The sequence below is a fragment of the Oncorhynchus keta genome, chromosome 28, assembly GCF_023373465.1.
Source record: "Oncorhynchus keta strain PuntledgeMale-10-30-2019 chromosome 28, Oket_V2, whole genome shotgun sequence".
Classification (NCBI taxonomy): Eukaryota; Metazoa; Chordata; class Actinopteri; order Salmoniformes; family Salmonidae; genus Oncorhynchus; species Oncorhynchus keta.
The window spans coordinates 66,533,725-66,546,683 of record NC_068448.1 but is presented as its reverse complement, the minus strand read 5'-3'; the positions used below and the strand labels follow the sequence as shown (position 1 = coordinate 66,546,683).

Here is a 12,959-nt window from a genome sequence, read left to right as displayed (position 1 = left end):
TAGTAGAGTTGCATGAAATGTGTTTATAAAAGGCCACATTTTTCCTGTGCAAAGAAAGGAGAAGAAACGTCTCTGATATAGCCTATAGCTTAGGTCACTCTTCGCCACTATGTGCTCAGACATGCATTTTTGGCAAACAATGATTGAGTTACATTATTAGCCTAAATTAGGAAAATCCTATCTACTTACCACATTAGGAATAGTAGGCTTGTATAAGTCTGCAGATGTGATGATGCATGGGATGTGATGATACATGGGATGTGATGGTGCATGGGATGTGATGATGCATGGAATGTGATGATGCATGGGATGTGATGGTGCATGGAATGTGATGATGCATGGGATGTGATGATGCATGGGATGTGATGGTGCATGGGATGTGACGATGCATGGAATGTGATGATGCATGAAATGTGATAATGCATGGGACGTGATGATGCATGAAATGTGATGATGCATGGAATGTGATGATGCATGAAATGTGATGATGCATGGGATGTGATAATGCATGAAATGTGATGATGCATGGGATGTGATGATGCATGGAATTTGATGATGCATGGAATGCGATGATGCATGAAATGCGATGATGCATGGGATGTGATGATGCATGGAATTTGATGATGCATGGAATGTGATGATGCATGGAATGTGATGATGCATGAAATGTGATGATGCATGGAATTTGATGATGCATGGAATGTGATGATGCATGAAATGTGATGATGCATGGAATGTGATGATGCATGAAATGTGATGATGCATGGGATGTGATGATGCATGAAATGTGATGTGATGATGCATGGAATTTGATGATGCATGGAATGCGATGATGCATGAAATGTGATGATGCATGGGATGTGATGATGCATGGAATTTGATGATGCATGGAATGTGATGATGCATGGAATGTGATGATGCATGGAATTTGATGATGCATGGAATTTGATGATGCATGGAATGCGATGATGCATGAAATGTGATGATGCATGGGATGTGATGATGCATGGAATTTGATGATGCATGGAATGTGATTATGCATGGAATGTGATGATGCATGGAATGTGATGATGCATGAAATGTGATGATGCATGGAATTTGATGATGCATGGAATTTGATGATGCATGGAATTTGATGATGCATGAAATGTGATGGTGCATGGGATGTGATGATGCATGAAATGTGATGATGCATGGGATGTGATGATGCATGGAATTTGATGATGCATGGAATGTGATGATGCATGAAATGTGATGATGCATGGGATGTGATGATGCATGAAATGTGATGATGCATGGGATGTGATTATGCATGGAATTTGATGATGCATGGAATGTGATGATGCATGGAATGTTTTATTGTACAGGTGCATTTTTATGGTCATTTGCTTCCCCAAACTTGAAACTCACGCGCCTCCTATGGCTAACAAGTAGTGAAGCCACATGTGTCTAATTGTAGGCAAGTTGACTAACAAACAATCTACCAAAATGTCTGAAATTATAAACAGAAACATAGGTCTATCTATAGACAGGCTTGTCCCAAATATTACTTCACCATCTCTGACTGTACAGAGCATTTTCTATTTTAGCTGGTCGGGTGCTGGCCTCAGATTTTCACTATCACATATAGTCAGGCAATTGTGGGTGCAGGTGAACAAACAGGTGAAACCGTGCATCACTAGAATACACATTCATGGCATGGTTCACCAAGTGTCCAGCAGAGAGCACTGTAGGTACACAAGTGATTGCAAGACTGCAGGTGCAAAGGGAAAATGTATGTTGGTTTTATAAATCTTGGGGCAGATTTCCCAGACACAGATTAAGCCTAGTCCTGTAGAATTATTTCATGTAGATTCATGCTTTTTAGTCCAGGATTCGGATAAATCTGTGTCTGGGAAAACGGCGCATGACATTCTCCGCCTAGTAGTCATGATGGTGTGTGTGTGTGTGTGTGTGTGTAGATCATGCCTACAGACATGAGATCACTGCAGGACTTTGAAGAACCAGACAAACTTCAGATCAACATGAATGACATCATCACCGTCGTCGAGGGCAGGTCAGTGTGTGTAAGAAGAATGATTCATCATTCAGAATGGCAGATAGATATCTAATATGAAGAACATATCCTTCTCTGTAATGTGCAATAGGGAATCATATCGGCGTGTGTTCATGTGTGTCTCTGTGTCTCCAGAGCAGAGCTCTATTGGTGGAGAGGTCAGAACAAAAGGACGCTGCGCGTGGGACAGTTTCCTCGCCACGTGGTCACGTCGGTCAGCGGCCTGTCGGCCCAAGACATCAGCAGACCCCTCACACACTCCTTCATTCACACTGGACATGGAGACACTGACCCACACAGGAGCTGGGGGCACGCTGACCGCATAGACAGGTACACACACACACACACACACACACACACACACACACACACACACACACACACACACACACACACACACACACACACACACACACACACACACACACACACACACACACACACACACACACACACACACACACACACACACACACACACAGAGACCTGGCTGATACCTGCAGGTACAGTGTCTGACAACTGGAGTAAAGCAGAGCCCCGTTAGCAGTGCTATTGCTCTTTAGCTTGTCAGGCACAATAAAACCAATGGAAAAGTCCCCAAATACTTTTTATAAAGAACACCTGAAGTACTGTGTTTAAACTCTACTATATCCCTGGTCTTTACCCCTCTCCAGCCTATACTTGGGAAATCCTATGGACCCCCCTGATGTTATGGGAATGGATCCTTCCACTGCCCGGCCCACCAAACTACCCAGCCGCACCAGGAGTGAGTAGGCTACACAAACTAACACACAGTTATTCTCTCCTTACAAATATCTTGCTGCCTTTTCATTCATTCATAAAGTCTCTCCCTCTTTCTGTTTTGTCTCTCAGAGAAGCCTCCTCCTCGTCCTCCCCAGCCTGCTGTCCTGATCAACAGTATGTCTCCCACGCTGAGTGTGTATTTACCTGTATATGTTGAGCTGTCTATGACTCTCTGATTGATGATATCTGTGTGTGTGTGTGTGTGTGTGTGTGTGTGTGTGTGTGTGTGTGTGTGTGTGTGTGTGTGTGTGTGTGTGTGTGTGTGTGTGTGTGTGTAGAGCCGTTCTATGACTCTGTGTTAGATGATGATGATGATGAATATGAAGGTGCTTCGTCGGGACTGAAGAGGCTGGGCGCGGCTATAGGCCTTAAACTCCGCCCGGGGGAAGGGTCAGGTGTGAGGTCAGCCAAAAGCGAAGTCTCACTCATCGACTTTACCGATGACAGCTTCAGCTCGGCCACGCCCTCCCCTCTCACTGAGACACGAATACCTGACCAGGACACACTCCAGGTACACACACAAACACACTCACACACACATACACACACACACTCAGTAGGCAAAATAACCTTATTCTCTCCCTCCAGGACCTTCCTTCCATCCTGGACTGGCCCCTCCCTCTTCCTGCCTACGACGAGGTTGCCACTGAGGCTGAGGGTCAATTGGCAGACCAGGAGGTTCGATCTATCACTGGATTGCCAGAGGGAATGTTGGCTCCGCCCAACACTGATGCAGAGAGGAGGGGCTTAACTCAGTCAGCTGATCTGTTCCAGGAGCTGCAGAGAGAGGTACGACACACACAGACACACACACACACAGACACACACAGACACACACACACACCACAGGTTAGTCATTTGAGTCTGGAGCTTTAACGTCATTTTTCTCTCTTCCTGCTGACCTGCAGGTGATGGTGAAGCTGCGTGTTCCCATGACAACCGGCCGTTCCCTCCCCTCCTCCCCCCTCCCCCTCTCCTTGGCCCCTCACAGACAGATCTACCTTCCTCCCCCCTCCTCTTCCTCCTATGAGGACAGACCCATGCTACCTCCACGCTCCCCCATCCCACCCCTCCGCTCCTCCAAACGCGTTTCCCTATGTGAGAGGGAAAACACACCCCCTCAGATCCCTCCCAGAGACCACGCCTTCTCTCAGCCCTCCTCACGCTCCTCCTCCCCCCTTCCTTTAGTGCTTCCCCTCTCTGTCTCCCCTCTCTCCTCCTCCCTTTGTCTCCCCCCTCCTCCCCTCTCCTTCTCTCCTCGTCAGAGGACTGGACTATACGGGGTTGTTGGTCCTCTCGGCTCTCTAATCTCCTCCTCCCCCTCTTCCTCTCCTCCCTCCTCCTCCCTCTATTCCTCCATGCTTATGGCTGCCCCTCCCCCCAGTTCCTCGTTGGATCCCCTCTCTGAGGGGCGTGGCCTGTCAATACTTATTGACAACTCTCAGAGTTCTGAACGCCCTGCCTACTTAGAGAGGTATGGAGCCACCAAAATGGCCACTGTCCGACCCATGGTGCAACAGCAGCCAGGTGGGGGTGGGGCCAGGCCTAACTCCTCTTACAACAACAACAACCACAGGACTCAACATTTAACTACAGCTCCCAGCAGGCAACGGGAGAACGGCCTCATTCAGGTTAGAGATGTTCAGAACAATGAGGCTGCATTCAAGTGCTGTTTGTGTTTACTTGTTTATTGTGTCTGAACCTATGAGATGCTTAAACATTGTGTGTGTTTGTGTGTGTGTGTGTGTGTGCTTGTGTGTTTACACGCACACAAACACACACACACTCTCTAACATCTGTATTCTCTCTAACATCTCTCTCTCTATAACATCTGCATTCTCTCTAACATCTCTGTGCAGGTATTCTCTCTATCGCTCTCTCTATAACATCTGTATTCTCTCTAACATCTCTCTCTATAACATCTGCATTCTCTCTAACATCTCTGTGCAGGTATTCTCTCTATCGCTCTCTCTATAACATCTGTCTCTCTAACATCTGTCTCTCTATAACATCTGCATTCTCTCTAACATCTCTGTGCAGGTATTCTCTCTATCGCTCTCTCTCTAACATCTGTCTCTCTATAACATCTGTCTCTCTATAACATCTGTCTCTCTAACATCTCTCTCTCTATAACATCTGTATTCTCTCTATCGCTCTCTCTATAACATCTGTATTCTCTCTAACATCTCTCTCTATAACATCTGCATTCTCTCTAACATCTCTGTGCAGGTATTCTCTCTATCGCTCTCTCTATAACATCTGTCTCTCTAACATCTGTCTCTCTATAACATCTGCATACTCTCTAACATCTCTCTCTCTCTATAACATCTGCATTCTCTCTAACATACCTAGGATAGGATAAGTAATCCTTCTCCCCCTTTTTAAGATTTAGATGCACTATTGTAAAGTGACTGTTCCACTGGATGTCATAAGGTGAATGCACCAATTTGTAAGTCGCTCTGGATAAGAGCGTCTGCTAAATGACTTAAATGTAATGTAAATGTAACATCTCTCTCTAACATCTGTATTCTCTCTATCTCTCTCTCTCTATATATAACATCTGTATTTTCTCTAACATCTCTCTCTCTATAACATCTGTCTCTCTATAACATCTGCATACTCTCTAACATCTCTCTATTCTCTCTAACATCTCTCTCTCTCTATAACATCTGCATTCTCTAACATCTCTGTGCAGGTATTCTCTCTATCTCTCTCTCTATAACATCTGTCTCTCTATAACATCTGTATTCTCTCTAACATCTCTCTATCTATAACATCTGTATTCTCTCTAACATCTCTCTCTCTATAACATCTGTATTCTCTCTAACATCTCTCTCTCTCTCTATAACATCTGCATTCTCTCTAACATCTCTGTGCAGGTATTCTCTCTATCTCTCTCTCTATAACATCTGACCAACATTGAACCACAGCCAGTCTCTCTATAACATCTGTATTCTCTCTAACATCTCTCTCTCTCTCTATAACATCTGTATTCTCTCTAACATCTCTCTATCTATAACATCTGTATTCTCTCTAACATCTCTCTCTCTATAACATCTGTATTCTCTCTAACATCTCTCTCTCTCTCTATAACATCTGCATTCTCTCTAACATCTCTGTGCAGGTATTCTCTCTATCTCTCTCTCTATAACATCTGTCTCTCTATAACATCTGTATTCTCTCTAACATCTCTCTCTCTATAACATCTGTATTCTCTCTAACATCTCTCTCTCTCTCTATAACATCTGCATTCTCTCTAACATCTCTGTGCAGGTATTCTCTCTATCTCTCTCTCTATAACATCTGCATACTCTCTAACATCTCTCTCTCTCTATAACATCTGCATTCTCTCTAACATCTCTCTCTCTCTATAACATCTGCATTCTCTCTAACATCTCTCTCTAACATCTGTATTCTCTCTATCTCTCTCTATATATATATAACATCTGTATTCTCTCTAACATCTCTCTCTATAACATCTGTATTCTCTCTAACATCTCTCTCTCTCTATAACATCTGTATTCTCTCTAACATCTCTCTCTCTCTATAACATCTGTATTCTCTCTAACATCTCTCTCTCTATAACATCTGCATTCTCTCTAACATCTCTCTCTAACATCTGTATTCTCTCTATCTCTCTCTATAAATATATAACATCTGTATTCTCTCTAACATCTCTCTCTATAACATCTGTATTCTCTCTAACATCTCTCTCTCTCTATAACATCTGTGTTCTCTCTAACATCTCCCTCTCTATAACATCTGTATTCTCTCTAACATCTCTCTCTCTCTATAACATCTGTATTCTCTCTAACATCTCTCTCTCTCTCTATAACATCTGTATTCTCTCTAACATCTCTCTCTCTCTATAACATCTGTATTCTCTCTAACATCTCTCTCTCTCTATAACATCTGCATTCTCTCTAACATCTCTCTCTCTCTCTATAACATCTGTGTTCTCTCTAACATCTCTCTCTCTATAACATCTGTATTCTCTTTAAGATCTCTCTCTCTCTCTCTCTCTCTCTCTTTCAATTCAATTCAATTCAATTCGCTTTATTGGAATGACGTAACAATGTACATATTGCCAAAGCTTATTTTGGATACAATTTTACAATATAAGAAAATATTTTAAAAAATGAGAATCAAAATTGTCAACGGGACAACAGTAACAACAATAACCAAGGGTCAAAATGACCATACATTCAACAATAACAATAAGCATACAGTAGAGGACATGTGCAGGTTGATTGGTCTGTCAGACACTGTCCCTCATCTTATGGCAGGCAGCAATATAGTGCCCTGCCAACCCACAGCTATCTGCGTCTTCCCCCAACAGGACGGGTAGCCTATTCTCATCAGAGAGGTCTTTGAATAAGGGTTTCAAATTTAGGGAAATTACACTCTAATTGTTTTATATTTTTTTACATGTTGTCAGGAAATACAGCTCCGTCTCAGGTTCTGCTGTTGTGCAGTGGTTGCACAGCCTTTCCTCTACAGGGAACCAGGTTTTCCTGTGTCTACCCTTCTCAGTGGCAAGGCTGTGCTCACTGAGCCTGTACTTTGTCAAGGTTTTTCTAAGGTTTTGATCAGTAAACATGGTCAAATATTTAGCCACAGTGTACTGTCGATTTAGGGCCAGATAGCACTGCATTTTGCTTTGTGCTTGTGTTTGTGTTTCCCAATAAGCAATATAGTTTATTTTGACTGTGTTGTAATTTGGTTTATTCTGATTGATTGGATGTTCTGGTCCTGAGGCTTCAGTGTTTTAGTAGAACAGGTTTGTGAACTCATCCCCAGGACCAGCTGGATGAGGGGACTCTTTTCTTTGCTCAGCTCTTGGCATTGCAGGGCTTGGTAATGATATGAGATTGAGTCACTGTATTTGAGATGTTTCCAGAACTTAATTGCTATTTTTTTAGTTTTTATTATTAGTGGATATTGGCCTTATTCTGCCCTGCATGCATTGTTTGTAGTTTTCCTCTGAACATGTAGGATAATCTTACAGAACTCTACATGCAGGGTTTCAATGGGGTGTCTGTCCCATTTGATGAAATCTTGTTTTGAAAGTGGACCCCACATCTCGCTGCCATAAAGTGGACCCCACACCTCACTGCCATAAAGTGTAATTGGTTCAATGACATAGTCAATTAGTTCTAGCCAAATTTTAATAGGTATTTGAATTTGAATTGTCTTTTTAATGTCGTAGAATGCCCTGCGTGCTTTCTCTCTCTCTCTCTCTAACATCGGTATTCTCTCTATAACATCTGTGTTCTCTCTAACATCTCTCTCTCTCTCCCTCTATAACATCTGTATTCTCTCTAACATCTGTGTTATCTCTTTCTCTATAACATCTGTATTCTCTCTAACATCTCTCTCTCTCTATAACATCTGTATTCTCTCTAACATCTGTGTTCTCTCTAACATCTGTGTTCTCTCTAACATCTCTCTCTCTATAACATCTGTGTTCTCTAACATCTCTCTCTCTCTCTATAACATCTGTGTTCTCTCTAACATCTCTCTCTCTATAACATCTGTGTTATCTCTAACATCTCTCTCTCTCTCTATAACATCTGTGTTATCTCTAACATCTCTCTCTCTATAACATCTGTGTTCTCTCTAACATCTCTCTCTCTCTATAACATCTGTGTTCTCTCTAACATCTCTCTCTATAACATCTGTATCTCTCTCTCTCTATAACATCTGTATCTCTCTCTCTCTATAACATCTGTATCTCTCTGTTGTAGGTAGAACAGTTGTTCCAGCTGGGTCTGCGTTCTAGAACAGAGTGCCAGGAGGTTCTAGAGCATTGCCAGTGGAACCTAGAACAGGCAAGCACCATGCTACTGGACTCTTGTGGAAAAGTAGGCTGAGACAGACTACAGGACTACTGACCTACAGACTTAAAACCACTGATCTTTAACCCTACAGACCTACTGTTCTAAAAACTACAAACCTTTACCTATTACTACAGACCTTTATCTACAGACCTGAAACAACAAACCTTTATCTATTACTACAGACCTTTATCTACAGACCTGAAACAACAAACCTTTACCTATTACTACAGACCTTTATCTACAGACCTGAAACAACAAACCTTTACCTATTACTACAGACCTTTATCTACAGACCTGAAACAACAAACCTTTATCTATTACTACAGACCTTTATCTACAGACCTGAAACAACAAACCTTTACCTATTACTACAGACCTTTATCTACAGACCTGAAACAACAAACCTTTATCTATTACTACAGACCTTTATCTACAGACCTGAAACAACAAACCTTTATCTATTACTACAGACCTTCAACTACAGACCTGAAACAACAAACCTTTACCTATTACTACAGACCTTTATCTACAGACCTGAAACAACAAACCTTTATCTATTACTACAGACCTTTATCTACAGACCTGAAACAACAAACCTTTACCTATTACTACAGACCTTTATCTACAGACCTGAAACAACAAACCTTTATCTATTACTACAGACCTTTATCTACAGACCTGAAACAACAAACCTTTACCTATTACTACGGACCTTTATCTACAGACCTGAAACAACAAACCTTTACCAATTACTACAGACCTTTATCTACAGACCTGAAACTACAAACCTTTACCTATTACTACAGACCTTCAACTACAGACCTGAATCAACAAACCTTTACCAATTACTACAGACCTTTATCTACAGACCTGAAACAACAAACCTTTACCTATTACTACAGACCTTCAACTACAGACCTGAAACAACAAACCTTTACCTATTACTACAGACCTTTATCTACAGACCTGAAACTACAAAACTTTACCTATTACTACAGACCTTTATCTACAGACCTGAAACAACAAACCTTTACCTATTACTACAGACCTTTATCTACAGACCTGAAGCAACAAACCTTTATCTATTACTACAGACCTTCAACTACAGACCTGAAACAACAAACCTTTACCTATTACTACAGACCTTCATCTACAGACCTGAAACAACAAACCTTTACCAATTACTACAGACCTTTATCTACAGACCTGAAACAACAAACCTTTATCTATTACTACAGACCTTTATCTACAGACCTGAAACAACAAACCTTTATCTATTACTACAGACCTTTATCTACAGACCTGAAACAACAAACCTTTACCAATTACTACAGACCTTTATCTACAGACCTGAAACACCAAACCTTTATCTATTACTACAGACCTTTATCTACAGACCTGAAACAACAAACCTTTATCTATTACTACAGACCTTTATCTACAGACCTGAAACAACAAACCTTTATCTATTACTACAGACCTTTATCTACAGACCTGAAACAACAAACCTTTACCAATTACTACAGACCTTTATCTACAGACCTGAAACACCAAACCTTTATCTATTACTACAGACCTTTATCTACAGACCTGAAACAACAAACCTTTATCTATTACTACAGACCTTTATCTACAGACCTGAAACAACAAACCTGTATCTATTACTACAGACCTTCAACTACAGACCTGAAACAGATATTCCCTTGCTGGAAACTATAGCACCTGGTTGAGTCCTACGGAGGGAAACACTGGACGAACACAATACTGCATGTTCAGTAGTTAAGTTATTATATATTATATTATATAGATACAGTACCTTCAGAAACTATTCACACCCCTTGACCTTTTCCCATTTTTTTTGTGGTAAAGCCTGAATTTAACATGGATTAAACTGAGATTTTGGCTCACTGGCCTACACACAATACTCCATAATGGCAAAGTGGAATTATGTTTTCAGAACTTTTTACAAATTAATTCAAAATGAAAAGCTGAAATGTGTCGAGTCAATAAGTATTCAACCCCTTTGTTACAGAATTCCTAAATAAGTTCAGGAGTAAAAATGTATTTACTTAACAAGTCGCATAATAAGTTGCATGGACTCACTCTGTGTTCAATAATAGTGGTTAACATGATCATCTCTGTACCCCACACAGATAATTATCTGTAAAGTCCCTCAGTCGAACAGTGAATTTCAAACACAGAATCAACCACAAAGACCAGGGAGGTTCTCCAATGCCTTGCAAAGAAAGGCAGCTATTGGTAGATGGAGAAAAAAAAGCAGACATTGAATATCCGTTTCAGCATGGTGCAGTTATTAATGACACTTTGGATGGTGTATCAATACACCCAGTCACTACAAAGATACAGGTGTCCTCCCTAACTCAGTTGCCGGAGAGGAAGGAAACCTCTCAGGGATTTCACCATGAGGCCAATGGTGACTTTAAAACAGTTACATAGATGAATGGCTCTGATAGGAGAAAACTGAGGATGGATCAACAACATTGTAGTCACTCCACAACACTAACCTAAATGACAGAGTGAAAAGAAGGAAGCCTGTACAGAATAAAAATATTCCAAAACATGCGTTCTGTTTGCAATAAGGAACTAAAGGAAAACTGCAAAAATGTGGCAAAGAAATTAACTTTATGTCCTGAATACAAAGCATTATGTTTGGTTCAAATCCAACCCAACACATCACTGAGTACCACTCTTCATATTTTCAAGCATGGTGGTGGCTGCATCATGTTATGGGTATGCTTGTCATCGGCAAGGACTAGAGAGTTTTTTTAGGATAAAAAGATCAAATTTGATTTGATTTGAATAAAGCTAAGAACAGGCAAAATCCTAAAGGAAACCTGGTTCAGTCTGCTTTCCAACAGACACTGGGAGACTAATTCACCTTTCAGCAGGACAATAACCTAAAACACAAGGCCAAATATACACTGAGTGTACAAAACATTATTAGCACCTGCTCTTTCCATGACATAGACTGACCTGGTGAATCCAGGTGAAAGCAATGATCTCTTATTGATATCACTTGTTAAATCCACTTTAATCAGTGTAGTTGAAGGGGATGAGAGGATTAAAGAAGGATTTTTAAGGCTTGAGACATGGGTTGTGACATTCAGAGGGTGAATGGGCAAGATGAAAGATTGAAGTGTCTTTGTATGGAGTATGGTAGTAAGTGCCAGGCACAGCGATTCGTGTCAAGAACTGCAACGCTGCTATGTTTTTCACTCTCAACAACGAATTTGACAGAGTTTGAAGAATTTTTGAAGGAATAATGTGCAATCCAGGTGTGCTCTTCGAGACTTATCCAGAAAGACTGACAGCTGTAATCCAGAAAGACTGACAGCTGTAATCCAGAAAGACTGACAGCTGTAATCCAGAAAGACTGACAGCTGTAATCCAGAAAGACTGACAGCTGTAATCCAGAAAGACTGACAGCTGTAATCCAGAAAGATTGACAGCTGTAATCCAGAAAGATTGACAGCTGTAATCCAGAAAGACTGACAGCTGTAATCCAGAAAGACTGACAGCTGTAATCCAGAAAGACTGACAGCTGTCATCCAGAAAGATTGACAGCTGTAATCCAGAAAGATTGACAGCTGTAATCCAGAAAGATTGACAGTTGTAATCCAGAAAGATTGACAGCTGTAATCGCTGCCCAAAGGGATTCTGACATGGCCTGTGAATACTTGTGTAAATTAGATATTTCTATATTTCATTTTCTATACATTTGCAAAACATTCTCCTAACATGTTTTAATTTTGTCATGATGGGGTATTGTGTGTGTAGATGGGTGAGAGATGTTTTTTTCTTCATAAATGTTGAATTCAGGCTGTAAAAACAACGTGGAATAAGTCAAGGGGTATGAACACTTTCTGACGACACTGTTCATCATTGTTACTTATATTTCCTCGCCGGATCAAATGTGAACTATGAATATTTATTGTTTGGCTATTTAAGGATTATTTATGTTACTTTAATTACTTCAGATCGTGTGTGTGCTTGTGTGCGTACATATGTGTGTGTGTGTGTTGATAGATACTGTAGATGCTCATGCTGTTAATGATATGTATATCAGGGATATACAATGATACTTTCTGTTTTATTTCATGACTACTACAACACTACAGACAGTGAGTCCAGAAGTGTTCTGCACAGATATGTGTCATTGTAAAGTATGATAATAGTGTTGTATATTAGATACAAAGTACTATTGCAAAGTAAAAATGGTATAATACGTATTAAGTATT

General features: G+C 40.8%; 1 protein-coding gene and 1 long non-coding RNA gene across 44 annotated transcripts in view; one reads left to right on the top strand and one right to left on the bottom strand.

Moving 5' to 3' along the window:
* Nucleotides 1–8,756, top strand: part of tnk2a (tyrosine kinase, non-receptor, 2a) — a 29,430-nt gene extending 20,674 nt beyond the window's left edge. For all 4 annotated transcript variants that reach the window (XM_052483681.1, XM_052483680.1, XM_052483683.1 and 1 more), the window contains exons 11-18: nucleotides 1,962–2,056; nucleotides 2,192–2,386; nucleotides 2,731–2,822; nucleotides 2,930–2,974; nucleotides 3,139–3,371; nucleotides 3,449–3,649; nucleotides 3,769–4,491; nucleotides 8,608–8,756. In XM_052483681.1, coding sequence (XP_052339641.1) covers nucleotides 1,962–2,056; nucleotides 2,192–2,386; nucleotides 2,731–2,822; nucleotides 2,930–2,974; nucleotides 3,139–3,371; nucleotides 3,449–3,649; nucleotides 3,769–4,491; nucleotides 8,608–8,733 — 1,710 coding nt within the window. In that variant the 3' untranslated portion in view covers nucleotides 8,734–8,756. The remainder of the gene's footprint in view (nucleotides 1–1,961; nucleotides 2,057–2,191; nucleotides 2,387–2,730; nucleotides 2,823–2,929; nucleotides 2,975–3,138; nucleotides 3,372–3,448; nucleotides 3,650–3,768; nucleotides 4,492–8,607) is intronic.
* LOC127912874 (uncharacterized) lies at nucleotides 8,740–10,406 on the bottom strand. 40 transcript variants are annotated; one of them, XR_008083835.1, is made up of 5 exons: nucleotides 9,879–10,312; nucleotides 9,591–9,734; nucleotides 9,249–9,398; nucleotides 9,057–9,200; nucleotides 8,740–8,864 (listed from the first exon to the last, which is right to left on the bottom strand). It is a non-coding gene; the product is annotated as an uncharacterized LOC127912874 (long non-coding RNA). The 40 variants fall into 40 exon arrangements; XR_008083833.1 differs by having other exon boundaries at nucleotides 8,773–8,912; nucleotides 9,105–9,172; nucleotides 9,221–9,398; XR_008083820.1 differs by having other exon boundaries at nucleotides 8,775–8,912; nucleotides 9,009–9,152; nucleotides 9,201–9,398.
* Nucleotides 10,407–12,959: the final 2,553 nt, after the last annotated feature.